Source organism: Oreochromis niloticus, linkage group LG3 (genome assembly GCF_001858045.2).
Source record: "Oreochromis niloticus isolate F11D_XX linkage group LG3, O_niloticus_UMD_NMBU, whole genome shotgun sequence".
Taxonomy (NCBI): domain Eukaryota; kingdom Metazoa; phylum Chordata; class Actinopteri; order Cichliformes; family Cichlidae; genus Oreochromis; species Oreochromis niloticus.
Genome location: NC_031967.2, coordinates 5,982,882 through 6,009,787, shown reverse-complemented (window position 1 = coordinate 6,009,787; position 26,906 = coordinate 5,982,882). Strand labels below are relative to the sequence as shown.

At 41.4% G+C, this 26,906-nt stretch overlaps 2 protein-coding genes across 4 annotated transcripts in view; both read left to right on the top strand.

The window, feature by feature from the left end:
- Window positions 1-14,364, top strand: part of kirrel1a (kirre like nephrin family adhesion molecule 1a) — a 31,700-nt gene extending 17,336 nt beyond the window's left edge. Inside the window, exons 3-15 of one of the 3 annotated variants that reach the window (XM_025905612.1) lie at window positions 1,279-1,428; window positions 1,520-1,677; window positions 1,803-1,953; window positions 2,325-2,430; window positions 2,647-2,795; window positions 3,002-3,129; window positions 6,669-6,795; window positions 7,069-7,169; window positions 8,657-8,873; window positions 9,247-9,351; window positions 9,628-9,755; window positions 10,040-10,153; window positions 12,259-14,364. In XM_025905612.1, coding sequence (XP_025761397.1) covers window positions 1,279-1,428; window positions 1,520-1,677; window positions 1,803-1,953; window positions 2,325-2,430; window positions 2,647-2,795; window positions 3,002-3,129; window positions 6,669-6,795; window positions 7,069-7,169; window positions 8,657-8,873; window positions 9,247-9,351; window positions 9,628-9,755; window positions 10,040-10,153; window positions 12,259-12,921 — 2,297 coding nt within the window. In that variant the 3' untranslated portion in view covers window positions 12,922-14,364. Of the gene's footprint in view, window positions 1-1,278; window positions 1,429-1,519; window positions 1,678-1,802; window positions 1,954-2,324; window positions 2,431-2,646; window positions 2,796-3,001; window positions 3,130-6,668; window positions 6,796-7,068; window positions 7,170-8,656; window positions 8,874-9,246; window positions 9,355-9,627; window positions 9,756-10,039; window positions 10,154-12,258 lie in introns of all 3 variants that reach the window. The other 2 variants (XM_005455201.4, XM_013274519.3) reach the window with 2 other exon arrangements.
- A 1,922-nt stretch (window positions 14,365-16,286) lies between these two features.
- Window positions 16,287-26,861, top strand: ndufs2 (NADH:ubiquinone oxidoreductase core subunit S2). The gene is made up of 14 exons (XM_003450345.5): window positions 16,287-16,440; window positions 19,437-19,540; window positions 19,952-20,142; window positions 20,297-20,417; window positions 21,797-21,909; window positions 23,406-23,480; window positions 23,671-23,748; window positions 23,874-23,959; window positions 24,286-24,405; window positions 25,261-25,390; window positions 25,692-25,787; window positions 25,979-26,062; window positions 26,481-26,538; window positions 26,631-26,861. The coding sequence occupies exons 1-14, from the start codon at window positions 16,334-16,336 to the stop codon at window positions 26,666-26,668; spliced, it is 1,401 nt and encodes a 466-aa protein (XP_003450393.1). The 5' UTR covers window positions 16,287-16,333; the 3' UTR covers window positions 26,669-26,861.
- The last annotated feature ends 45 nt before the right edge of the window (window positions 26,862-26,906 follow it).

Sequence of the window (26,906 nt, the reverse complement as noted above, 5' to 3'; positions counted from 1 at the left end):
CCATCTAAGATCCCTTGTTCCTTTCTTTCTCCTTTGCTCTCCTTCTTTCAGCTGCCACTGTTGCACTGAGGCCTCTCTCATATTCTTCTTTTAACTTGTCGGGCTCGTCTCTCCTTAGCTTGACACACTCTTATTTCATCCCCTCCTCTTTCTGTCATCCTTTCTGTCATTTCTTTCTCTCCTTCGGCCTGTCCTTGTCTATGCTACCTTTTCCTCATTCCTCCTTACTTTAGTTTATTCATATTATTACTGTAACGGTCCAGTGCCTAAAGCTTGAAAAACAAAAAAAACCCCAAAAACAAAAACGTGAATGAACACTGGCCACTAAGTGCACACATACTCTCACTGTGTGTGTGTTGTTTGTGTATGGAGCTCTGTCCCTCTGCCCCCCACCACCATCCCCGCTTCTCTGGGCTTTTCATACGCTTTCTCGCCCTCAACATTTCACATGCAAATGCACGCATATACAAGGCACACGCATGCACAAATGCATGCAGAAAGAAGGACGCGCAAGGTTAGGCGAGCAGCAAGGCTCAGTTCAGAGGCTGCACATGCAAACGGCAGCAGAGATTTTTTTTTCACATGTGAACTATGTCTGGGCAGCAAACATGAATTCTGCACCATGGACTAGAGTCGATTTGAGTCCTCTAAAACGTTGCTGTCATAATGCATTCATCTTTTCCCCCTGCTGGGTAAAGAGAGCAGGGATGCCACCTAATGGTGAGAATGTATAGTGTATTGTGACACAGCTGGGTTGTATGCTGGATGGGGGAAGGGAAGATTGCAAGGCTGTGTCTCGTGTGTGTGTTTTACTGTGCATGCGCATCGTGAAACTAAGTGAATGCATGCTTGGTTTTTTTTAAATCAGTCACGTCATGTGGCCTTTTCTCTGTTGTCCTTTAAGCTGATGGTTAAAAGGTCCAATTTCTACCTCACGTATGACACATATCTGATGATTTAAATCTGCGTGAACTTCAGCAAGCTGCAAGGTATTGCAGAATATGTCGGGCCCTTGAGGCATGTGACTATGGGTAGTTAGTATTTAAAGGTTCAAATATAAAAGATGAATAAAATTCTTCAACATAAGCACACAAGACAACATTGATATGTGGGAACGGATTTGAGACTACAGCTGAAATGTCAACATAAGAGTGGAAATACACATTAAAAATGTCCCTGCCGGAACCCTAAACAGATATACAAAGCAAGCAATAATATAATATGTACTGTTTGTTTGTTGTGAAGCTATATCCTTGGTTTGTGTATGTGTGTTCCCAGCCTGGCCCAGGTACCGTGTGCTGCGGGTCCAGGAGTTGGGCCAGTACAACCTGGAAATCCTGTCAGCTGATCTGTCCGATGACTCCCTGTATGAGTGCCAGGCACCAGATGCTGCCCTGAGGTCCAGGAGGGCCAAACTCACTGTCCTCAGTATGTTTGTGTGCATCTGTGTCTTTGCACATGACTATGGGATGCACGCGAGACGGTGTTTGATTCTAACTGCGCTCTTTTTCTGCTGCAGTCCCCCCAGACGACCCAGTGATTGATGGGGGTCCGGAGGTACTGCTGAATGCAGGGGAGTCCTACAACCTGAGCTGTGTGTCTCGAGGGGCAAAGCCGCCCTCCATGATCGCGTGGCTCAAAGATGGTCTACCTGTGGAGGGGGCCAAGAGCGCCACTGTAAACCTGAAAAGACAAACCCACACATGAGCCCAGAAATACTGAACACACATACACAGTATCTGCAGTTCTAACACTCCTATATGTGTGGATCTCTCTCTTTCTTCCGGTCCTCCAATCATCAGGAAGTGCTTCCAGACAGGAAGCGGGTGACCACACGGAGCTATCTGCCTATCCAGCCGGTTGACACCGACACCGGGAGGAACTACAGCTGTGTGGCCACCAATCTGGCTGTTCCCACTGGCAAAAGCACAACCGTCACTCTTAACGTGCACCGTAAGCAGTGATTTTCTTAATACAGACTAGTTAGCAAACAGAGAAAAAAATAATTTATTCCGCATCTGAATCAGATTCCCTGACTAAACCATAAGTATATATATTGAGAGCAGATATTTACTACAGAGACAAACACAAATATAATGACTGTTCCCCCTGCTACTTTTATTATTATTATTTTTATGACAAAAAGAAACAAGCATCATAATTTTGAATGTATACCATCTGCCACCAGATAAAAGCTTTTATAGCAGCTATTAAATAATGCGCGGCAGCCATTTTGCATCAGCCTGTCCTCCAGATTGCTGCATGCATTAGATGTGCTAGGGCTGCTCTTATGTGAGTCTCTTTACTCTCTCTCTCTCCTCCAGATTCACCAATAGTGACCTTGTCCATTGAGCCTCGCTCTGTCCTAGAAGGGGACAGAGTCACTTTCACCTGCCAGGCTCACGCCAACCCTCCTATAATGGGCTACAGGTCGGCTTCATTCTCATTTTCAGCATGCTTCTTAAAGTAGCCGTTACAAAGTCAAAGTCAATGAGTTTCAAAAAAAGTAATGGTTTCTTTTAAATCCACGTCATGTACTCAGGGAAACAATTTTAGGTTTCAATTCATGTCACACATGTTACTCCTCCACTTTGTGTTTTTCCAGGTTTTTTTTTAGTACATCTAACGCACTGTATTAAATCCTAGATGGGCTAAGGGCGGCGTGGTGCTGCAGGGTGCCAGGGAAAGCGTGTTCACCACCAAGGCCGACCACTCCTTCTTCACTGAGCCGGTTTCCTGTCTTGTTTTCAATGCTGTGGGAAAAACCAACGTCAGCATCTTGGTGGACGTTCACTGTGAGTCACACTGTAGTCATCTCACTATGTTCAATCAGCTGCGGCCCACTTCACTCACTACGGTCCAGAGTCAGAGGGATAAAACACACCATTGTTGTGTTTCTTTTTCTCCGAGTAGCTTTTCCCCTTTTAGTTCTACTGCATTATTACTCAAACGCAACAAAGAACACGTCTCCCTCTCTCTCTCTTTCAATCTCTGTCTCCAGTCGGTCCAATCCTGTTGGTGGAGCCACAGCCAAAAACAGTAGATGTCGACTCTGATGTGACCCTCAACTGCAAATGGGCTGGAAACCCTCCGCTCACACTCACCTGGTTCAAAAAGGGTTCAAACATGGTAAGAAGCTAAGAGCCCACGCTTTGCACATTTTCCTCTGTGCTTGTGCTCACACTGTTTTTACAGGTCACACTTTCTTCCCAAGTGTTTACAAAAGCTCCCGGTCACTGAAAAGCATTATCTTATATTTTCAACCAACATCTCTTATATTTATAACTTACATGAAACTAGGTTTTGATTTGTTGTCTATAGTAATATGATTCCAATTTAGTAACTTTATCCTAATCTATAATAATGAAAAGGTATTAGTAATATTTAATATTTCAAATACGTCAATAAAGTTCTTTTCAATTTGAATTTTCGAAAATCTGTTTGTAGACGAATGTCTGGTTAACTATTAGTAATTTGTTGCTCACATCTATTGTATTTCCCCCCAAAAATGGTAAATTTAGTTGGTGTGTGCAAATAATAACCTGTATGTAAAAAATGAGTGTAGTGATCATGACATCACTCACTGGTTTACAAAGTACCATCTTTTTATGGAGGATCAAGAGATGATGATGTCATGATTTAATATTGACTTGTGCATAAAAACTATGAGCTAGAAAATAAATTGTAGCAAAGTAATTACAAGTTACTTTTTATTTTTTTTATTTAGACATTAATACAATCATTCATTATTTGATCATTTCATGGACAATAAAAATAGGAATTATAGATAAATATTTCTAAATTAACTATTAATCTACCAATAAATACTTACATTTTTTACAGAATTTACAGAAAAAATCTCAATAAACTTTCAATAGGAAACCTTATTTAACCTTATGTAGTTAAGCTATTGGATTAGCTGCTCCAGTTAGCATTTAAATATGTTTGTGCTTGTTTAAGGACATTTAACCTCAGTGTATGACTGAGCCTGTATAAGACGTATGCAAAGGGACACTGCAGTGAAATGATCTTGAAGTCAGCCTGACCACCTGTTATAAATAACGTGCTAACCGTAGCATCACTTTTAGCCTCATGTTAGCTTTTGAAAATATTACTAGCACTAGCTAGCTATCGGTTTTAGTAAGCTGATGTGCTCTTCACAAACAAAAAGCCTGTCACATTTACACACAGTGTTAGAGCAATAACTGAAACATACAACCTTTAAAATAATTATTAAAATGCTGTCTGTAAACACAGTCCCATCAGTCCAGATATTACCACATAACGTTCTGATACTTAAAAGACTTTAGACAGGGTGATTACAATGACAGAACATCAGTTCAGTCATTTCTTTTATTACTGTTATTCAACAAAGTATGAAACACTGAAATATGAAAGTGCAGGAAAGCCAAGGACACATGATGTCTGATAGACAGATTATAAATGGCCCATTTTTTCAAAGAATGCAAGCTGTCCAATTGTATGTTGGTATTGTTTCTGGAAATTGCACAGTTGGATTGATCAGTTCTGCAGAGCAGGGCATGGTACGGCTCAGGGATGAAAACTCTGTCTGTCTGTTCATCATCTACCTGAAATTGGGTTATTTATTATTTTGTCTGATCCCATATCTTGTGCTGCTCAACAGAGCTGTAGACAGGTATAGACTTCTGGCTGATCTTGATGAGTGGTTGTTGCACAGAGGATGCAAAACACTGAGGTTTGTCTCCTCGCCAGGATTAAGCCATCCCTCAGCTTTAAGGTGAAGGAAAGTGGCATAGAAGAGATTCAAGGAAATATTCAAATATATCCCTCAGCAGCTGCTGATGAATTCTAAAAAGAAAGAGTCAAAAATACTTGCAGGTCACTTTCACCATTCACTTATCAGTGACAGCCAACTGCTGATAAGTATGAATAACTTTGATGTATAAAAGAAGATTTGGCAGATTTTTCATGGGTGCAACCCACATAGACAACTCTGCTGCTCAACCCACAAATGCATTTTCCTTACAAATGTGGCACAATTTAAGAGAAAATAAACAGGCTTTCAAATGGCATGAGATTTACTGACAATAAGCAAATCAACCAAACTCATACATCAGATGTGGTTTGATTTCGCAGTACTTACGGCATGTTATTAAACCTTAGGTGTGCTGTGCTCCTTAAATGGTTTTCATTGCTTAGATTTGTGTCAAAATGTGTGCACTTGTGTAATTAAGACAAATGAACTGAAATCAATAGCATCATCTTTAGCCTTTTCCTTGATAGAGCACAGCAATACAAGGACTGACAGACACAATCGCCCTGTCAAGTCTTTTAAGGCTTCAAGTATCAGAAAATTATGTGGTAACATCTGGACTGATGAGACTGTGTTTACTGACAGCATTTTTGTTTTACACACAATTCCTCTTTTTAAATAGCATTTTTGAAAATCATCTTTTACACTGTAAATTTGAAATGGTTTTTATTGAGAGTTATTTTTTTTCTGTAAATCCTTTTTTTCATTTGAAGTATTTATTAATGGGATAATAGTTAATTTAGAAATATTTATATTTCTTATATATTCTTTCTAGATATCTATAATTCCTCCTTTGGATGTTGATTAAATTAAAAAATAATGAACTATTTTATTACTGTCTAAATAAATAAAATAAATTAATGTAATGGATATTTTATTGCACAGTTCCTTATTAAATCACAAAATGCTTTATCTGATGTGTGGCTCTTCTGGACCTCCATATTTTTGGCCAACACCCTGCTTCTTTCTTTTGTTTTTTCTTTTTTGAGTATAAAATGACCTGAGATCTGAGATCTAAGCCATCATAGGAGTGAACCCTATTCTAACCTTTGCAGAAAGGTAAAACAGGCATTTATGGAATACATTTTGGTGTGTCACTTTGACTCTTTATGGATTATTTGCCAAAAATATAACACAAGCTTTTAATAAAAGCAAAAATAATGCTTCTGTTTTGCCTAGGGTTAGAGTTATGTTGGTCACCAATGACAGCTCAGATCTCAGAGGCTCAACATGGGGCTCTTTGAGGATTGACTTGCGTCTGGAACCAGCCTCTAATGGTTATTCGGCACACTGCAGTTTCTGGTTTTACATCTGACTGAATTTTTGAGGATCGGCAGTTACCTCTTTGTGCTGTTGCTAACATAAGTGTCACCATGGACTGTTTGGTTAGCAATAAGGCTGTTTATGTTAGCTGCACTGACATCAGTAAACGGTGACTTACAGTGGGGAAGAGACCATGACTAAGACAGTAAAAGAAATGGGCTTGTTACATGTCTTTGTTTGGAAACTGTGGTCTGCCTTGGCCAAAAAACACATCTGTATAATCAAACTCGTTCAGGTGTTTTTCTTTCTACGTGCTTACATATTTAGACATAATTTCACATGGCTAATTTTCAGATGGATGTGGTTGCTAGGCATCTGCAAAACCTTTGTGATAGGTTAAAATTGGATGTGCATGTTTGCATTGTGGGCAATTTAGAGTCAGAGTGGAAGAACATGTATACTTAAATTTTATCTACAATGGGATCTTTTGAGATAATACACATGGACCTTTTTCTCCCTACATACTGTACATGTGAACCTGTCTTCTGTTTATTCCTTGCTGGAGTTTTGCAGATGCCTTGTTTATATTTCTTTTTTCACTCCCCCACAGGTTCTGAGTAACAGCAACCAGCTGTATCTGAAGTCAGTGAGCCAGGCGGATGCTGGCCAGTATGTATGTAAGGCTATCGTCCCACGGATTGGAGTAGGAGAGACTGAGGTCACGCTCACAGTCAACGGTCAGCAAACATCAACACAGTTTAATGTGTCACTGCTTGTAAACGAAAATGTTGTACTTTCGAAAAGGTCAGCGTCTCTGTAATTGAAAAAAAAAAAAAATGCTATATGTCTAAAGTGGTGGGCACTTGTTTTTGACCATCCTACACCTCCTTTTGAACAGGTCTGCAAGGTCAACAGTTTTTAAAAAAAAGAGCGATAAGCTTGAGTTTAGCAGTTTTTAGTAGTTTCTTTTACATCTTTGTTAAATGCATCCACATGTTCTCTCCCTGCAGGCCCACCCATCATTTCCAGTGATCCAGTCCAGTATGCCGGGAGAGGGGAGAGAGGAGAGGTGAAATGCTACATAGCTAGTACACCTCCTCCAGATAAGATAGTAAGTGAAAGGATAGGAAAATGTGACACATTTGTGGCACAAAAAACGAAGAGAATTTTTTTAGTCCAGACCGAGAAAAACGCCAAACCAGGAAAAGCTTTGGTCACAGAGACAACAAGGTTGTGCCTTTTAGTCCGACAGCAGTTTTTATTTTATGGTTACTGTACCTTCCTTTTCGTAAATGGCTCTTTTCCTGCATGGCGAATGCTTTTAGGCACTGACACTGTCCCCTTTTCTATTTGAGTGGTGACTCACCCTTAAACTCTCCTAGAATGTTCTTCCATCCCATCACATAAACAAACCAACACTAAGCCGGCCCGCTTTTAGCTCTGCGTCAGAAATCGCCCTGGATGCTTTCCCTGCTTGGTTGTATCACAGAAGCGCAGCAGTAGTAGCTCCTCGGCTCCCCCGCCTCTGTGACTGATCCATCCTGACTTGCGTTGCACGCTTCTAATGCAAGTGGCGGTGGTTTGGGCAGAAAAAGATTTATAAAATATAAAGGACTGGGGAAGAACAGTTGTCCCAGTAAACGCCACAGCCAAGAGAATCTCCTTCTCTAGAATAAGTGGGCAGATTATGGAAACATGTGGGCTTATGTATAATTAACTCACCTTAGCGCAGTACTTCGGTGCTGAATAATACAGCTGCTTTTAGTGGCTTTAAGGTTGGAGAGTGTGCAAGATTGTCACCAGCTCATTCATCCATTACTGTCATGCCAGTCTACAATGTTAGTGTGACACATTATAGCCAGTCGGGATTTTTTAAAGAAATATCTTAACAGCTACGATCACCCTGTTGGGTTGAGAAAACCAAAAGCTTCAAAATTATCTGCAGTAAATAACATTCTGGTTCACAGTTCTTCACAGCGGTAATTTAAATTTTTTTATTTATGTTTTGAAAAGCTGAAAATTTAGTGTGGCGATAGCACAAATCATTAAACTGCCAGTTACTTCTCATTTATTCTTTATAAATATATTATTCATTTTGAGGTAAAGATCGTCTGCATTTATTAGCCATACTGTGAACAGTTTTATGCAACCAGTTTCAGATACCCTTTAATGTGCTTGAATACAGAACATTAATGTGTATTTGTGCACAAATGCATAACTGGAAGCATTTGACTCCACTGTGATTTGATAGTTGGGGTGGGAATCATAAAGTAAGTCATAATAATATCCCCATATGTTTCCCATGGTAACGATGGTATCACAGAACAACTCCTGCTATAATGGTTACATTGCAAGAGCAGGACTCATCACAGTATTTATGTAACTTTATTATGGAGTGAAATGAAGTAGTGACTGTTAAGAAGTCCTGCATGGCAACAAAAAATCATGATTACAGTGTGATGTTTTTTTTATGTATTGTCTCACGCTTAATATATACTGAGCTGGTCTTACACAGCTTTCCTGACTACAGTAAATCTGCTGTTGAAGCCTCTTAATTGAATTTGGTTTAGTCTAACGGGGTTTGTGCATGCGCGTCAGGTGTGGGCGTGGAAGGAGAACGTGTGGGAGAAGGAGAAGGGGACGCTGCTGGAGAGGTACACAGTGGAACAGAGCAAACTGTCATCTGAAGGCGGTGGCGTCCTCTCCACCCTCACCATCAACAACGTGATGGAGTCCGACTTCCTGTCCACTTACAACTGCACGGCCTGGAACTCCTTCGGCCCGGGCACCATGATCATCACGCTGGAGGAGACGGGTGTGTTTCACATATATTTATAGAACATTTTTCAATTTCTGGAGAAAATCTCAACAATGAAATGACCACCTAGTGGGAAGGAGAAGTGCACACAATTACTCAGAAGTTTCACAAGGAAAGTAGTAAAGAAGAAAATGATTAGAGTACGAGTATGAGTTTAAAACAAAATATGCACATAAATCATATTAAACTGATTATGTGTATGTATATATTGTATCTGCTAAGCAACAAATAGATGTTTCCTGCTTATATAATAAATTTTACGTCTTGTTATGTAGCTTCATAAAATATTTGTTCCATTAAAGCCTTGCTGCTGCAGCTATGAGCAGACATCTGTAACTCACTGTTCTTCTCTCTCACCCTCTCATTACAGAGGAGTTTCCAGTGGGGTTAATAGCTGGTGGGACCGTGGGCTCTACCATCCTCCTGTTCATATTCCTGCTGGTCCTCGTTCTCATTTTCTACCGGCAACGCAAAGGCAGTGAGTCATACTCTCCATATGCTTTCACATACATTATAAAGAAAATCTGCAAATCCATTTTTCCCCATGCCTTTTAAGGGAGCATTGCAGATTAAATGCTTCATTTAATGCCAAAAAACGGGCAGCAAACCAGAGAAAATCAAACACCTACGACTTCCTCTCCGCCATGTGGATGCAGGTCCCCTCTGAACTTGCTCCCTTCAGCTCACGAAAACACACTGACTGACAAGCGTGTGTCAAGCTGCATTCAACCTCGCCGTGTTTTGCTTCCAGGTCGGCGCGGGGTCACGCTGGGTAAGCCCGACATCAAGGTAGAAACGATAAACAAGGAGACCCACAGCTTAGAGGAGGACTCCGGCAGCGTGTCCACAGCTTCGCGCATGGTCAAGGCCATGTACTCGGTGAGAAGCGGCAGGGTGTGTGTGTCTGTGTGTGTGTGTTTGGGTTGGATACTGTTTACACAGCCTGTAGTTGTAGGAAAAAACCCTCAGATTAACTCGGTAACCTCTCCCTGCACCACGCTGTGGCTTTTGACTAAAGACAAACACCATGATTTTTCCCTTTTAATCTCCCCTTTTTAACACTTTCAATCCCATTTTTCTCTTCTCCTCTGTCGCCTCCTTTCCTTTTCCTGTCCCCTCCTTGTTTTTCTTTTTTTGTTTTGTTTTGTTGTTTGACGGTTTAGTTTCTCCCCTCTGTGTCCTTCTCTCCTTCCAATCAGCCCTTTAAAGATGACATAGAGCTCAAGTCTGACCTCCGCAGTGACACCCTGGACACCCGCCAGGAGTATGACCTCAAGGTGAGATCACACAGATGCCAGAAACATTTGCGTACGTCAGTTCAGGAATGAGTGTTCTTCAAAATGTAGGAAAAAAGTGATGATTTCTGAAGCCAGATTTTTCCTTTGGGCTAATCGTCTCTTCAGCAGAGATGTGTTCTGCCTCATTTGCTGGTGGTATGCTGGGAATAGTGTAAGTGCTGTACTCAGTATCTGTGAGAATATTAGAGTAGGATATTTAAGATAAAATTTTTTCAGTGCAGCTGGCCTTAATTGGTGGAGCTCTTTTGGTCTTTTCTGCCGTTCCCTCTCAGCCCAACTGTGATGTAACTCTTCCCTCTGATTACATAGCGAGCTGGCTGCAGAGTCATTACAAGACAAAACAGAGAAGAAGACAAAAAACTCCATAAATTGGAAAGAAATGTTAAAAAGAACAAACCAGGTTCAAGCACACTCTGCCTATTTAGCTGGCATGAATCATTTACACATTTTGACACTGTGGGGTTGGGCTAAGGTGATGAATGAATTTTCACGCATACAGCTGCCAAAATGTTCTTCTGAACTCCCCGCGCCCCCACCCTCCACCCACCCATGAATATTTTGTGAGGGCAAACAAACCACCCCACTAGCTGGAGTGCTGCCTTGGATCACTTTGAAGAAACAGAGACATGAATCCGCCCCAGGAGGTGGTTAGATCACCCCGACAACTGCCTCAGCCAGACTGCTTTTTCTTTTTTCTTTAAAAAAAAAATAAATAAAAAAAATTTGTTCTTCCTGCTGCCTGAAGCAGCAAAGCCGTGAAACAAAGTTGGGTGGGAGAGAAGTCTGAGAGACAATGAAATTGCAGAAACATGTTAGATTGAGCTGAAGAGCAAATCGCGATGTAGTGAGCATGGAAAGCATCGTTTCATTTTTAACGCAGGCATCCTGGGGTCAGCCCTGCATGTTGTCCCGCTGCTCATGGACGCTTAAATTCAGCATGAATCAGAATTTCTTCTTCTTGTTAACTTGACTAATCTGGTCTCCTGGGATACAAAATACACAATAAGAATACCTGCCAAATAAAATCCCAAATTCTGTATATACACTGGAAAGTTGATATCTCTGTGAGCTGCTAACAGCAGATAAAAACACTCAGATATAGACGGTGGAGAAGTAATAGCACTAAAGCTACTAAACCTTTAAAAAAAAAATTATTATGTGTTGTCTTTTTTGGCAAATTAAACTTAAAATATAAGCACATGGAGGTGAGGGAGAGTCTGTAAACATAACTGTGGAATAATGTACAAATGAAGATTTATACAGTTATTTGCAGTTTTATCATCGGTTCATTTTTGACAAAGCATTGATATTTCATTTTTAAATGCCCCAGTTATCGTCACTTTTCAGGACACCCTTAGTCTAATGTGCATTTTCTTGATAATTGAGCAACAGAAATGCATTTTATATTTGAGTAAATTTCATGACAATAAAACAAACGGTGAAACTTGTGTGTTTCTATTACCAAATATTTGAACTGAAACTAATGAAATATACTCAGTGTACTCTTACATGCTATCTTCTTCCTTTCTATAATAATTTTGACCACTGGTTAAATATTGGTTACACATTTTTACGTACATAGTTTCCAGCTTTTCATTAAAATTATGACGTATACAAAAAAAAGTCTAAATGTAAAAACTGACAAGAAGGGTGACACGATGTCTTGGTTTTCGCAGCTGTCGGGTTTGATAGGGCAGTGCTGCGGACAAATCGTGCAGCGTGCTTTAGCCTTGAGTGTCACTGTAATTTTTGAAGACTCCCAAGAAATCGATTTGCATTCATTTCTGCAAAGGACTCGAGCAGCTGAGTCACGAATAAGGAGCAAACTGGCCACACAGCATGATTTTAATGAATCTTCACTTTGATGTTAAACAGCTTAAAACTTGCGGCTAACCCTGACCTCTGACTTTCCACAACTACAGAAAAGTGTCTGAGAGGTCAGAAAGGAACATGATTTACTAAAGCGACCTTTGAACTTTGCTACATTGTAAAAAAATGTATTAAAAATGAACTCTTTGAACTCTTTTTACTCATTCTGTCTTTTGTTTCTTGCTGTCTTTCTCTCCCTCTGTTTCTCTCTTTAGGACCCCACCAATGGCTATTACAATGTCCGAGCCTCCACCCACGATGAAGTCCGTCCTGCCTCCCATTCCACCATGCACTACTCTGACTACCGCTCCCCCACAGGAACACCAGGGGGAGCTGCATCTATTAGCAGCAGCACTGGTGGCTCAGGCGCCACAGCCAGCGGAGGAGCCCCGGGCCCCCCTGGCCCCCTCACATCACCTGGACGCCCACAAGCCTGCTACGACCCGCGACCGCCTTCCAGACTGTCCCACATCAGCTACGCCCAGTTCAACACCTTCACCCGCGGGGGCCAGAGCCAGCAGCCCCCGGCTAACCCCGCGCCTGCTGCCAGTGACTTCCCTGGGGACTGCAGCCTCTTGGACTCCACTTCCCAGCTGGCCTACGACAACTATGGATACCCCTCACACTACCAGACCTACCGAATGGGTTTTGCACCATCCAGCTTGGCTCCTCTGGAAGCCGGCCCGTCTTATGAGATGTACGGGGTGGGATCTGGGGTGGGCAGTCCTGGGGTTGGGGTTGGCCCAGGAGGCCCAGCTCCCTCGGGACCAGAGACTGGACTAGGAAAGTACGGCAGCTCCACTCGCTTCTCCTACACCTCACAACACTCTGACTACTCCCACAGCCGGCACACACAGCGGATGCAGACTCACGTGTGAGACAGAGATGCATACCCGCCTCACAGTCTTAGCTGCGCATGAGGAAGCATCTTATAAATAGAGTCACACCTGAAAACACACTCCGTCACGAATTGACATGCACACATTATCACACACTAACATGAACACACCCTACTAAACACAAACACAACTACAGAAGACAAAAAAAACATGACACACACACACAGGCACAAAGTCAGACAACCATGCCCGTGAGACGGGGGTAGGGGAAACAAGCAAGGAGCGAGCAAAAGAGAGGGTGGTTAGGAAGGAGCTTAATGAGACAGGGAAGGGAAATTCCACAGTTTGGAATTCCCTCACTCCCGATGCGTTTGTAAATCTGAGCTCTGAAAGAGCGGACGGCGCAAGTCACAATCAAGATGGGTAATGAGAGCAAGAACCCGAGAGAGGACAAGAGATCGCTGATCTTTGGAGCCCATAGCCTTTGCTGTGAACTGACGTTGTAAAATGATGAGAGAACGTCTTAAAAGTAAACTGAAAAACATGGTACAAACTGATCGGAAGAAACCTCAACCGGTGGAAGTCATTCCTGGCCGTCATTTTAACTTTTCTTTTTGCTGGCTGACTTATTCAGTGATCATAGAGCACATATACATAGTAGCCCAGAGCGCCCTTGTGTACAGTGGCACTTGGCCGTCATGCCTGTCAGGCAGGGTGGGGGACTGTTGGGCTGGGGTGGGGCGGGGCGGGGGGCTTGGGGGGTTGTCGTCATTTTGCACTGCATCAACAGTATTCATGCTTAGACGTCTTAGACATCTATATCTGTGTTATGTCTTCTTTTTATTTGCACACAAGACTAGAGCTTTGTATTCTATTTTTTAACATTACAGAATTATTTTTGTCAGTGTAAAAACATGTAACGTGTACGTACGGACCAAAACTTTGAACGAGAGCGCACATAGCTCGGGCCTGAGGGAAATCCACTGAGACAAGAGTGCCAACAGAAGAGCCTGAATTCAGGTTGTGTTTCACATCAGAAGGCTGTATCAGTGTATAAAAGAAACCTAGTGCCAAGTGTTCATGTTGTTCTTCACCTTAGACCATGTATATGCAGTAGAAGCTCCTACTATTGGCGGCTGTTGCTTTACAGACCAGGCTTGGGGGGCCTTGAGTCATTCCCAGACAATTTTTTGTAGGCTGGAGCCTTTTTCTCCGAGCTCTGAACTACAAGCCTGGTGCAGACGGAGAGAGAAAACACAGATGTTGGGTTTAGAGTGGCCTTATAGGGGAACATGTCACACATTTCCATTTTTGAATCATTCCTCATCGTCCGTCTGCCAAAAATGGCCAGAGGAGAATGCGTATGGAGAGGTTTTATGAAGGCTTGTCCACAATATTGACATGTAGTAGTGTATGACTGTGAGCGTGTGGGCGTGCGACTGTGTGTGTGTGTGTGTGTGTGAGAGAGAGCGAGGGAGAAAAGGATCAAGGGGGAGTGCGTGGGCGTAGGCGCGCACATCGATTTGTACAGCGTGTTTGTATAGATGCGTGAATGACTGCGTGTGTACGGGAAGCATACTTTAAACACGCGGCGACCCACCCGGAGCGCTCGCGCCACTATTGTATGCACTTGCGTGTGTGCATGTCTGTGTCTAAAAGTGTGTGGGTGTGTGTGTGTTTAAAGTATACGTCCATATCATTTCTCTCACAATCCTGTTACAGTACTTTTATACCTCTGGTAGGACTGTATCCTGTATTATTGTGTCTTTGAATTTAGAAAAATCCAATGTTTATCTTATTGTACTGTTCTTCGTAGCAGAGAAAACTGTTCAAAAGATGTACAACGAACGTTATCAAACTCTCATTTTTTAATTTCATTATCTTCAATATTTTTTAAAAATGGTATGTAATTATTTTTCCACAGTATTACATAAATAAAAGCACTGTTTTTTATAAAGTGTGGGATTTGTCATCTTTGAGTAGGTGGGGATTTTTCTAACATGTACTGCTGGAGCTTCAGTTCCTCATTGGAGAGTCCATTTTAGTCTGTAGTATGTTTATACATGTATGGAAGAGGATTAGGGCCACTGGGGGAAAAAAAAGAGTGGGCATGTCTTTTTTTTTCTTCTTTTCCAGAATTCTGAGAAAAAAGTCAGAATTCTGAGATTAAAGTCAGAATTCTAAGAAAAACAAATTCTGATGAAAAAGTCAGAATTCTGAGATTAAAGTCGGAATTCTGAGAAAAAATAATTCTGATGAAAAAGTCAGAATTCTGAGAAAAAAGTCAGAATTCTGAGAAAAAAGTCAGAATTCTGAGATTAAAGTCAATTCTGAGAAAAAATAATTCTGATGAAAAAGTCAGAATTCTGACTTTAATCTCAGAATTCTGAAAAATAAGGGGAAAAAAGTGTGCCAACGTTTTTTTTCCAGTGGCCCTAATCCTCTTCCGTATACATGGCACTACAAAGTGTTTTAGAAAAATAATAACAATAATCTTTGAATACGTTATCTAATTTTGGGGTCCTGATTTTGACTGGTTTTGTAAAAACATTGAGTATATTTTTTAATACAATAGCCTGTGATTCTTTTTACCTTCCACTGCTGTTTTATTTCCAATGTACCTGCTAGAGGTTACAAGCATGGCGGTTATCATTAGGCAGATTTTTCTATTATTTATTAAAATCTAATTATGGTTAAGTTTAAATACTATCAAGACTGCACGTGGATTACTGACTGTATATATCATTATATGATAATATAAGTGCAATGTCCATCCATTTTCTTCCACTTATCCAATTCCGGGTTGCGGGGGAGCTGGACCCTATCCAAGCTGTTGTAGGGTGAGAAGCTGGTACATTCAGGACAGAGAGACAGTCAACCGTTCAAGCACATATTCATGCCTTAGTACTATACTATACTATACTATACTATAACTATTAGTTACTAAATAATGGATTGGGATTAAATAATCTTATGCTTCTTCCTATTCCTTTTTTTAACATGTATGTTATTTATTATTGTTTTGTTTTCCTTTTGATTTGATTTGTTTGTTTGTCTAGTTTTTCTGTTTTTGTACTATGTTCAAAGATACAATACAATACGCCAGAGTACCTGGGAGAACATGCCAACTCCACTTAAAAGACCTCAGTTTGGATTCAAACCCAGGACTGGGCATGTAGATAGATATTTTGTTGATCCAAGAAGTGGAATTATTGATGTAAAAATGTAAGTTATGATATTAAATTGTTACTTTCATTTAATAAAACATATTTATAAAATATATATATAATATTAATAATTCTTTATATTTTTAAATCTTCGTAGACATAAAAATAGAAAACAATGAAATGAACGAGCTACATTTACCGACAGGTGGCAGACACGACACCACTACGACTACAGAAGAGGAAACGCTTCTACGTCACTGGCCGGAGGTTGTCTAACAGCCAAGATGGCGGCCACAATGTTGAGGTCGCTTAGCAAACTCGGACGTCCTTCAACAAAATTGTTATTAGGCCATAATTTGCTGAGCCCTGGCTGTGCGCTGCTGCAGAACAGGTATGATAGCAAAAAGACAAACCGTGACTCCACCAGTTATCTTTGTCCTCCTGGTGGTCTTAGCTTAGCTCCTCACAGATATGCATGCCGAGAGGCTCATGCTAGCAAAACGCTACATAATCCGGCTTTGCTTCTATAAAACATCGCAGGGCTCGCCCTGTGCAGTTTACTACTATGAAACTAAATGGAAAACATCTTTATTGGCTCCTTGGCTATAACGAGTGCCCTCAGCAGCTTGTTTAGAGGATAGGATAGGTTAGCATCTCCCACTGTCGGGTTAACTGGAGATCTGCTGTCAGCGTGTGTCAGTGTTTACTACATCGGTTTTTCATGGTCAGTGAGGTCAAAATGGTTTTAACGCATACACAGAAAATTAAAGGTTTTGGCACGAGGATGAAAACAAATAGATCATTTGGATGATTTGGGAGGTGTAGTACGCTATGTTTAAGTCAGCTCAGGGCTTCAGAAAGTCTCTGAACCAAATTCAGGGGGACATAAACCTGTTACTAGCATTATGCAGTGCTAGTTACTGACATATTTATGCCTCTTTATATTTGCAATATTCAGCATTAATACGTGCTATTTTATTACCGTGGCTGTATGTTACAGGACTCATGCAGTGCTGTCAAAAACATGTACATGCTTACTACTTGTATAGGAGTTAGGGAGGGCACAGAGCAGCCATATGGTGCTAATCAAATGCATTTGATCAACTGATCAGCAAATGTCACCACCTGCTGTTTGCTAGTTTTAGAGCATTCAGGTGTGTGTTAATACAACGCCACAGTTTTTCCAGGGGTGGAAGTCCCAATGAATTCAATACACGGTCAGGCTATGCAGTGCTCAGAGGAACTGGAAAATCCCAAGAGCTCCATCTTAGTCTGTACAGGCCTCAGTTAGCATGTTAAGTGTTTAAATTCATGACAGTACAATTAGAAAAAAACGGCTTATTTGGGAAGGTTCCCAGAGAAAAAGTTTGCAAAGTTGCTTCTGAAAACCCCCCACAAGATTTAATTATCATTTAATAATAGTATGTAACTTCACGCACAAATCAGTGATTTGCTGAATGACATCAGTTACAGTCTTGGCATTGTCCAAGACATTCTGGAGGCTCTGTGTTTTCCTTTTGTTTTTTGTTTTTTTCTCATTGCATTTCTCGTTTTAGACTGTCACATGCTCCTCGTCCCCCACCTGGCTTCCTTCTTTCCTTGTATAGTCCTTTTTTCATGTCAAGTTTGATCCTCAGACTTTTTTCATTTGAGCCACAGTGAGTGTCTCAGGGTAACTGTTGTTGCTCTCATGGAAAGTCTTTGGAAAGCTGTACCTTTTCTGGCTTCCTCTTCGTACACAGTTGTTTCAGTGTCTTCAGTTGGACTTTTTCCTGCTTTCTTACCAGATTAGAAGTGAAGGCTTCTTTCTTGCGTTATTACCACTTTTTCCACTTCACCTGGAGCTCACTGTATTTCCTTATGTAGAATTGGGGCCTTGGCAGTATGCAGAGTGCACAAGCCTGCTGGCTCAGAGTGATTCTGATTTACTAACATACACACAATGGCAAGACCAAAATAGGCCGGTGCACACATTTCATAAACCTGATGGTAGTTTTGAGTGTGCGCTTGTTTTTGCGTGGGATAAGAGTGTTTCCATACATACTTATCTGCCTTCACACACATATGAAATTCATCTATAGGATTTATTATTATGTCTGCACAGAATTTCAGCTGTAACAGGTTCATTTCTTCTGGGAAGGCTTTCCGCAAGGTTTAGGAGTGTGTTTATGGGAATTTTTGATTATTTTTTCATAAGTGCATTTGTGAGGTCATGCACTGATGTTGAACGAGAAGGCTTGGGTTTCAGTCTCTCCTCTAGTTCATCCCAAAGATTTTCTATCGGGTTGAGGTCAGGATTCTATCCAGGTCAGTCAAGTTCTTCCACACTAAACTCACTCATCCTTGTCTTTATGCACCTTGCTTTGTGCATTGGTGCACAGTCATGTTGGAACAGGAAGGGGACATCCCCAAACTGTTCCCACAAAGTTTGGAGCAGGAAATTGTCCAAACTGTCGGGATATGTTGAAACATTAAGAGTTTATTTCACTGGAACTAAGGGGCCGAGCGCAACTCCTGAAAAACAACTCCACACCATAATCCACCTTCCACCAAACTGTACACTTGGCACAGTGCAGTCACACAAGTACCATTCTCCGGTCAGCCACCAAACCCAGACTCATCCATTAGATTGCCAGACAGAAGTGCGATTGGTCACTCCAGAGAACACATCTCCACTGCTCTAGTTTCCAGGGACGGTGCGCTTTAAACCACGCAATACAGCCGCTCGACCATAAAAACCCATTCCATGAAGGACTTTACGTGCTGTCTTTTGCTAATCTGAAGCCCCATGAAGTATGGAGGTCTGTAGAGATTCACTCTGCAGAAAGTTGGTGACATCTGCACACTGTTCGCCTCAGCATCCGCTGACTGTGGATGGATAAGTGAATACTTAAAATGAGTAAATGAGGGACAGCTGTTCCAGTCGCAGAAGTAAATCTACAAAGTTTCAAAGTCCAAACCTCAACCTGATTGAAATGCTGTCGGGAGATCTTAGGAGAGCTTGCAGACCTCAATGATCTGAAGCCACATTGTAAAAAAAACTTGGCCAAAATTCCTCCACAATGACATGATAGAAAGATTAAGTGATGCACAAAACAATTACTCGACGTAAGTTCTGCAAAAGGTGCCCGTCAAAACTACTGAATCATTGACATATTTAGTTGTTCATGAAGAAAACTTTCCATCTGTGCATCTGTTTCCTTAATGAGCTACCTCTGATGATCAGTCCTCAGGTTGGCAGGCTCAGTTCCAAATAACATCTCAGAATGAGATTAAAGCTTTAGGCAGCACCTTCTTGTACTGCAGGATCATGTTAGCACTGATAAAGGTCACCACCCAGCCTCATACCTACGTCGTGTTTAAAACCAACCTGTGTGTGTTTCACAGGCAGAAACAATGGCAGCCAGATGTGGAGTGGACGGAGCAGTTCGCTGGTGCGGTCATGTATCCCACTGCTGTTAATGAGAAGTGGACACCGCCCCCATGGAATGGTAAAGACTACTGTTCACAAACATCTACTCGTTTCAAATATTATTTTTTTTCTTTTAATTGTAACTGAAAGGGAACTATATAATGAGCTGCCAAGACTGCGGGAGAGTTGAACACAGTCCAAGTCTAAATGTATCATATCAGACTTTGGCAGAGACAGAACGGTAAAACTTTTGACTTATTTCCATTTTTGTCCTCTGTGTTTTCTGTCTGCCAGCCTTCATTAAGATGGGAGGCAGGTATTCAGTGTCTGACTTACGCGTTTCTGTTTCCACAGTGCACTTGATTTAAGATGTGCTCATACTTTGGGCAGCTTGTTCCGCATTATGGTTGTTTGTTTGATGAAAACAAATGTGCTGGTTTGTCAGACTGGTCAAACTTTAGTTTGCTGTTTTATGTTCTTTGTTTTTCAGACAAAGATCCTCCCGCAGAGAAGGACGTGTCCAACCTGACGATTAACTTTGGCCCTCAGCATCCTGCAGCTCACGGTGTGCTGCGTCTGGTGATGGAGCTCAGCGGGGAGTCTGTCAAGAAATGTGACCCACACATTGGCCTGCTTCATCGTGGCACCGAAAAGCTAATCGAGTATAAGACATACCTGCAGGTACTGAACAATGGGGTGACTTAAGTGGTCTTTGTACTCTCCAACTTCCAGCCATTATGTACCTGTTAAATTATTTTGTATGCATGTAAGTGTAGTGGCAGTTTGTATCATTTTTGTAACCATCCTCATTTAAATAAAACACGTTCTGCTGCAGGCTCTGCCCTACTTTGACCGCCTGGACTATGTTTCCATGATGTGTAATGAGCAAGCCTACTCTCTGGCTGTGGAGAAGCTGCTCAACATCCAGGCCCCACCCCGTGCACAGTGGATCAGAGGTACTGAGCATAAGTGGTCAAATATGAAAACTCCCGAAGAAAAAAAATCTTTAAAAAAAAAATATTCTGGAAGTCTTATTTAACCACTATTAACGCCAAATTTGCATTGTATAAATTATTATAATGTAGTTTGCATTTATGTACTCATACCTACATTTTTTTTAATCTTTAGTTGACTGTTAAGTCTGTCAGGAAAGATGCTATAAATAAAATAAATATAAATATAGCTAGGGGCAGGAATAGTGGGTAAAGTGGTTGCCCCCATGATCGGAAGGTTGGGGGTTCGAATCCACTAAACAGCTACCCTGAGGTACCCCTGAGCAAGGTACTATCCCTACACACTGCTCCCCGGGCGCTGGATTGGTGGCTGCCCACTGCTTCACTGAGTGAATGGGTTAAATGCAGAGAAGTAATTTCCCTATGGGGATTAATAAAGTATACATTACATTACATTATTGTTATTACTGTAAGATGAATCTAATTTAATGTTGTGCAGTTTCATGGTACTTGCTCAGCATTGTTTTCTCTGGAAATGTAAAACCTGGCAAAAAAAAAAGCTTTAAAGCTTGATTTCATGAGCATTTAACAAACACAGCAGTTTTCTTTGTCTGGTATGTTTGTTTTTGACCCTTTGCTTTAAGATGCAGTTAAAAATGACACACTAGGGAGCGCTAACTAAACATAAGCGCTGCTACTGTTGGTCCATTACAAAGTTCACAGCATAGGCTGCACGGAGATGTTGTCACGCCCAGTTTGAGGTGCTGCCTGCTGTGTCTATTTCTGTGCCACAGACACGTGCCTCTCACCTTTAGCATTGTACGGAACAAATGAGGTTTCTGGTAGAGATCGGGCAGCCACAATTGCACAACGTACATGAACTTGAAGATCTGAAAAGACTACATTTTCTAATGTAGACTGTAACTATCTGGTTGGTTGCTTGGATTCTTCCTCAACAGGAAACAGTGAGAACCAAGGATCAGAGTCGTTGTTTTGTTTCAAAGAGGATCACTTTAAAGTCGTGTCTGGCAACAAAAAGCATCAACTACAGTGTTGACTGTTGAGTTGTGTACCTGTCTCCAATGTTTAGACTCTATTTGTGAAGAGTTAACTTGACATATGAGCTGTCTGGAGCTAACAGGCCATCCGTTCTAGCGTTCAGTTAGTGTTCCTGGGGCTTTTTTATCTGATGAATTCATTGTTTGATCAAGTAATCACCAATCTAATTTCAAGAAGCATTAAAATGTTTAAGTAGATTTTTTTTATTTCATTTTAGGTGGACGCTAACAAAACATGTTGAACTCAAAGTAAAGTAAAACTTCACCAGTGAGCAGCTGGAACCTGTTTCCAGTTTGTTGAGCTTTGTTCTGTGTCGTTTGTAGTGCTGTATGGAGAGATGACTCGCATCCTGAACCACATCATGGCCATCACCACACATGCCCTCGACATTGGCGCCATGACTCCGTTCTTTTGGATGTTCGAGGAGCGAGAGAAGGTAACAGAACAACAGTCACAGCTCTGAGTGTTAGACTCTCAGATTAGCCCGGGTGTACTGTGGTTCTAATCTGGGGATTGTTCTAGTTTTTTGAGTCCAGCCTGCTCCCAAAATAGCTGTAGCTTTGATTCATAAACAGTAGCTATGTTCTCATCAGTTAGTGGCACAGTGACCTCCAGCTCTTCAGGTGTTTACTCAACAATATCCTGTGTATGAGTCAGCATGTGGGCCACGTCTGACTTCACATTTTCACTGAGTCACTGAAAGTGTCCCAAAAATGACAAGACTGTAAGATGAGTCAACCGTTTGAGTCTGAATCTTCTGCTGGTGATACAATGTGACGATCTGAAGAGATGCCTGGTTTACGGCATCCAGCGTAGCATGAAATGAGGAGTTTGTGGCTCCACTGTGATGTTACTTAATTCCAGGTTGCTTTGATAGTGAGATTCAGGTTGTCTGTGTTTTGAGGTCAGGGTGTTACTTATCTTCCTTTTGACAATACCCCATAGATTCACTAAGGAGTTCAGCCAAGTTGCCAAGTCAAGCAAACACAGTAGTAAGTGGTCATCAAAGGATTTGGTGTTAGTGAAATAAAAACGGCATCATTATAAATCCCGTCAACAGGTCGAATACGCAGTCCTCCAAAATCTACTGCTACACGATTGCATAAAGTACTAATATTACTAATATGCTGATAAAGCAGTGGTACCCCAAATAATCAAAGTCTAGAAACTTCACACTGAACTTCAAACATCTTACATTCTGTGTCTGTTGACTAGACACTTGATTGCAGTGGCACCAGCCTCAGTCTACTCATTGAGAGTCTCACCTGTCTCTCCCAAGAACCCCTCAGTTGTTGAATTAACTTTTTTTGAGAATCCTCTCAACGCTGCAGTAATCCCTGTTGCACACACAACGCCTGTGAACAGCCACCATCATCCGCAGTGACCTCCTGTGGCTTAGCCTCCTGTTAAAGGGTGCTTTCTGGACAGTTGTCAAGTCAGCAGCAATCCCCATCATTGCGTTTATGTGTACTGAACTTGACTGATCGACACAGTATTTATACTATATGAAAAGTAACTGACTCAAATTCAAAGTGAAATATTCTAATAATTTTCTTCTTTGAGTCATAGACAGAAGATGATAGAAACATTGATGTTTCACTGAATTTTCACTTTCTAAATAACTGATGGTTATCACATTGCCACTGCTAGAACGAGTTTTTTCAGGCTTAATAAAATTCTAAAGACATTCGGTTGGTTTGATTGTAACAGCATTGATCAGTGAAATGATAACCTATCACCGTGATCGACTGGAACATACGATTGTAGGTTTTCTTTTAAAATAGGCCGTCTAATCCAGCGTATGTATGTGTTGCAGCAGAGCAGTTTGAGTTTTGCCACTAATCCTGAAACTGTGACACTACTTTACATGGAAATGTGTGGGTTTTTTCTTTTTCTTTTCTCTTTAAGTCTTTAATTCTTGTCTCCTCTCAGATGTTTGAGTTTTATGAGCGAGTGTCTGGAGCAAGGATGCACGCTGCATACGTCAGGCCTGGTGGGGTACATCAGGTAGGAGAAGAATTCATTACATTTTTAAAACTACAAGTTCAACACTTCTCTAAACATGCTTTTTAAAATCTATCTAGAGACACATATATAGAGATATAGATAGATATAGATCATATAGATAGATAGATAGATAGATAGATGAGAGATGAAATCTAAAGATCAGTATAATATTGTTGTATATATGTTTCAGGATATGCCCCTTGGCCTGATGGATGATATCTATGAGTGGTGTAAGAATTTCTCCATTCGAATTGATGAAGTGGAAGAGGTGAATGACTCCATGTTTTCCTCAATTCTCCACAAGCTCTCAGTGAGCTCAAGCACGATGGGCGTGTGGAGCTTGTGGATGCAGTAAATTTTAAGTGACATTCATGTTGGATTTCCTTCATGCAGATGCTGACCAATAATCGTATCTGGAAGAATCGCACTGTGGACATCGGAGTGGTTTCTGCTGAGGAGGCCCTCAACTACGGTTTCAGGTAACCCATAAATGAAAGTTCACTGACATATTAGAAGCTAAGTTACACTTAAAACACTGTTGGCTTCACTTCTAGATTAGTCAGCTGTTATAAATACAGATACCAATATGTCAGCATTCCAAATGAATAAACAAACCCTCCTAAAGGGAAGTGACACCGCTGTGTCAGGGGCAACACGTGTTGTCAGTGTTAATAATGGTACAATCTGCCACAAACGTATTAAATCAGTTTGTATAATTAATTTAAATACTCTCCTTCTAGAAGCTGCTAGAAATATGTATTTTTATAAACCTTGAAATGCATCACTCTGCTTTTCCCACCACCAGTGGAGTGATGTTACGAGGGTCTGGAATCAAGTGGGACCTGAGGAAGTCTCAGCCATATGACAAGTACGATGAAGTGGAATTTGACGTTCCGATTGGAAGCAATGGAGACTGCTATGACAGGTAAGACTCTTCCAAACAAACAGCCCGAGTCTTCTCTATAGCAGCCCGGGTATGAGCATGCCAGAAGAATATTTGGTCTCTTTATTATAAATTTGCTTCGACTGTCTCTTTTTATGGAGCAGTTTAGTCTTTTTGAAATGAGATACTTGTGATTTATGTGAATTTATCTGTTGCGTTTTTACAAAAGGCTGCATATAGAACCAGGTCTTACCACGCGGCAGCTGCCATGACGCGTATCTCTGTTTCTGATCAAAGCAACATGATGTAAATTTAGCAGTAAATATGTCACCCAGTTTAAAACTCAGACGTTCAGCCTAGCAACAGAAAACTTCAGAGAGACATTATTGGCCAACTGTGTTTAAAAGGAATCCTGGTTTACGTGCCCACACGGTGAGAGCTTGATGCTCCTGGTTTTCATGAATGCAGCAGGCAGCCTATATAATCAGAATGAGCCGTCATTCACAGACAGCAGAAGTTGGCGACCTCGTTTGTCCACAGAGTTTGACCTATTTTCTGATCAGCCTCTTGGAGTGACTAAACATGTGGCTGCGTATAAAGCACATTGTGGTTCACCAGTCTCACTGGCATGAAGTGGAACACATCCACTTCTGTTTTAATCAGTCAAAATGGCCCTGGGAACTATTTTTTTCTCCTTCAGGTCGATTTCCTGTACTATACTGTACTGTAGTACTGTAGTTGTGTAATGCACTCTGAGCATGATGATGCCAGACTGAGCTGCTAGCGTCTGCCCTCCACCTTCTCTGCAGAGTGTTAGAGGTGTATATCGTGTAGTGGCGTAGAGCAACATCAGTCTTGTGGTTTACTGCTACTTGTGTGTGTATGTGTGCGGCTCAGGTATCTGTGCAGAGTGGAGGAGATGAGGCAGTCCCTGAGGATCATGCACCAGGCGCTGAACAAGATGCCAGAGGGCGAGATAAAGGTGGATGATGCCAAAGTGGCTCCACCTAAGAGGTCTGAGATGAAGGTGTGTTGAGTAGAGAGCTTTCCTCTTTTGCATTCACTGTGCAGCCTGCAGGCTATTTACGTTCTTCTCTGTATTTTATCACTCGTCTGTTATTTCAATTTCTTGTTAATTTGTGTTCACTCGTCCTTTTTCAGAGTTAGATCAATTTTATTGTAAAATTCAATTAAATATGACTGAGCTCAAGGCTGGAAACCACCTATACTTCCTCTCACTGTTGTAATGATATCATTCCCTCAGTATACACTGATGCTATTTTCTTTTTATGCATTTTTTTCCCACAAACTTTGTGTTATTTTGCTAGATGTCCATGGAGTCGCTGATTCACCACTTTAAACTGTACACAGAGGGCTACCAGGTCCCCCCAGGGGCCACATACACGGCTGTAGAGGCACCTAAGGTGAGAGCACTCAGTGTAGTGTAGAGTGTAAGGACTAGTTGTGCAGTCTTTTAAGTGTACGACTTAGTTTAAATAAGGCTTTTTGAGTCTTAATTAGATGGGACTTTGTTGTGCTGTAATATGCTTATTGGAGTGTGTGTGTGTGTGTGTGTGCGTGCGTGCGTGTGTGTGTGTGTGTGTGTGGCTTGCAGGGAGAGTTTGGTGTATATTTGGTTTCAGACGGCTCCAGCAGACCCTATCGCTGCAAGATCAAAGCCCCTGGATTCGCTCACTTGGTGCGTACTTAAAAATTTCACACGACACTGTGAAATATTAAATACACCCACCATCAATTATTCAGCTCATTTAACGGCTTGTCCTCTAGGCTACTTTGAGTTCATTAACTATATTTTATTAAGCATTATGGAGCAGTTGTTTTTTTTTTTTCTTCTTTTTTTTTGTCCAAAGCTCTCCTCGGCTTCCTTCCTGTTCGTCTTAGCTCATGGGTAAACGAGCTAATGCAGTTGAACGTCGTCATTAGAATTTGGGTTTACAAGGCTAAAAATGTGTTTAAAGTTGCATAAACAAACTAATTGAGTCGTTACTGTGATAACTCGAGGCTATAATCTCATGAATTAAGACAACTTTTGTGCTCTCGTGCATACTGGAAGCTTCACTTGCTCTAAATGTTACTTCTTGTTTGCTTCTTTCTAGGCCGGTCTGGATAAAATGGCCAAAGGACACATGTTGGCAGATGTGGTGGCCATCATTGGTGAGAATGTCACAGTAACTTAAATACTTGCAGACATGCAGAAGAGAGCGTGCAAACGGAGCTGCTTCACATTGAGTGTTATCTTCTTGCAGGTACGCAGGACATAGTGTTTGGAGAGGTGGACCGTTAAAGCGACACTCTTAATGTGTCGCTTCCCCAGCGAGGACTCTCTCTCTCTCTCTGTCACACGACTATCTTGTCAGACGGGCTCTCTTCCTGTTCTCTTTTCACTGTAGTGAGCTTTTTGATAGGCGGCTTCGTTTATCACCATTCATGTACATGCCCAAATCAACCTAATAAATATTTTATGTCTGAACAGTAAACGCCTCTGATTTTTTTGCCTCACTGCGATAAGGTGACATCTTAAG

Excerpts from the sequence above, each read along its gene's own strand:
- ndufs2 (XM_003450345.5), top strand. The coding sequence starts at position 16,334 with ATGGCGGCCACAATGTTGAGGTCGCTTAGCAAACTCGGACGTCCTTCA. Across the intron at positions 16,441-19,436 it reads TGTGCGCTGCTGCAGAACAG|GCAGAAACAATGGCAGCCAG; the intron begins GTATGATAGCAA and ends TGTGTTTCACAG. Across the intron at positions 20,418-21,796 it reads CCGTGCACAGTGGATCAGAG|TGCTGTATGGAGAGATGACT; the intron begins GTACTGAGCATA and ends TGTCGTTTGTAG.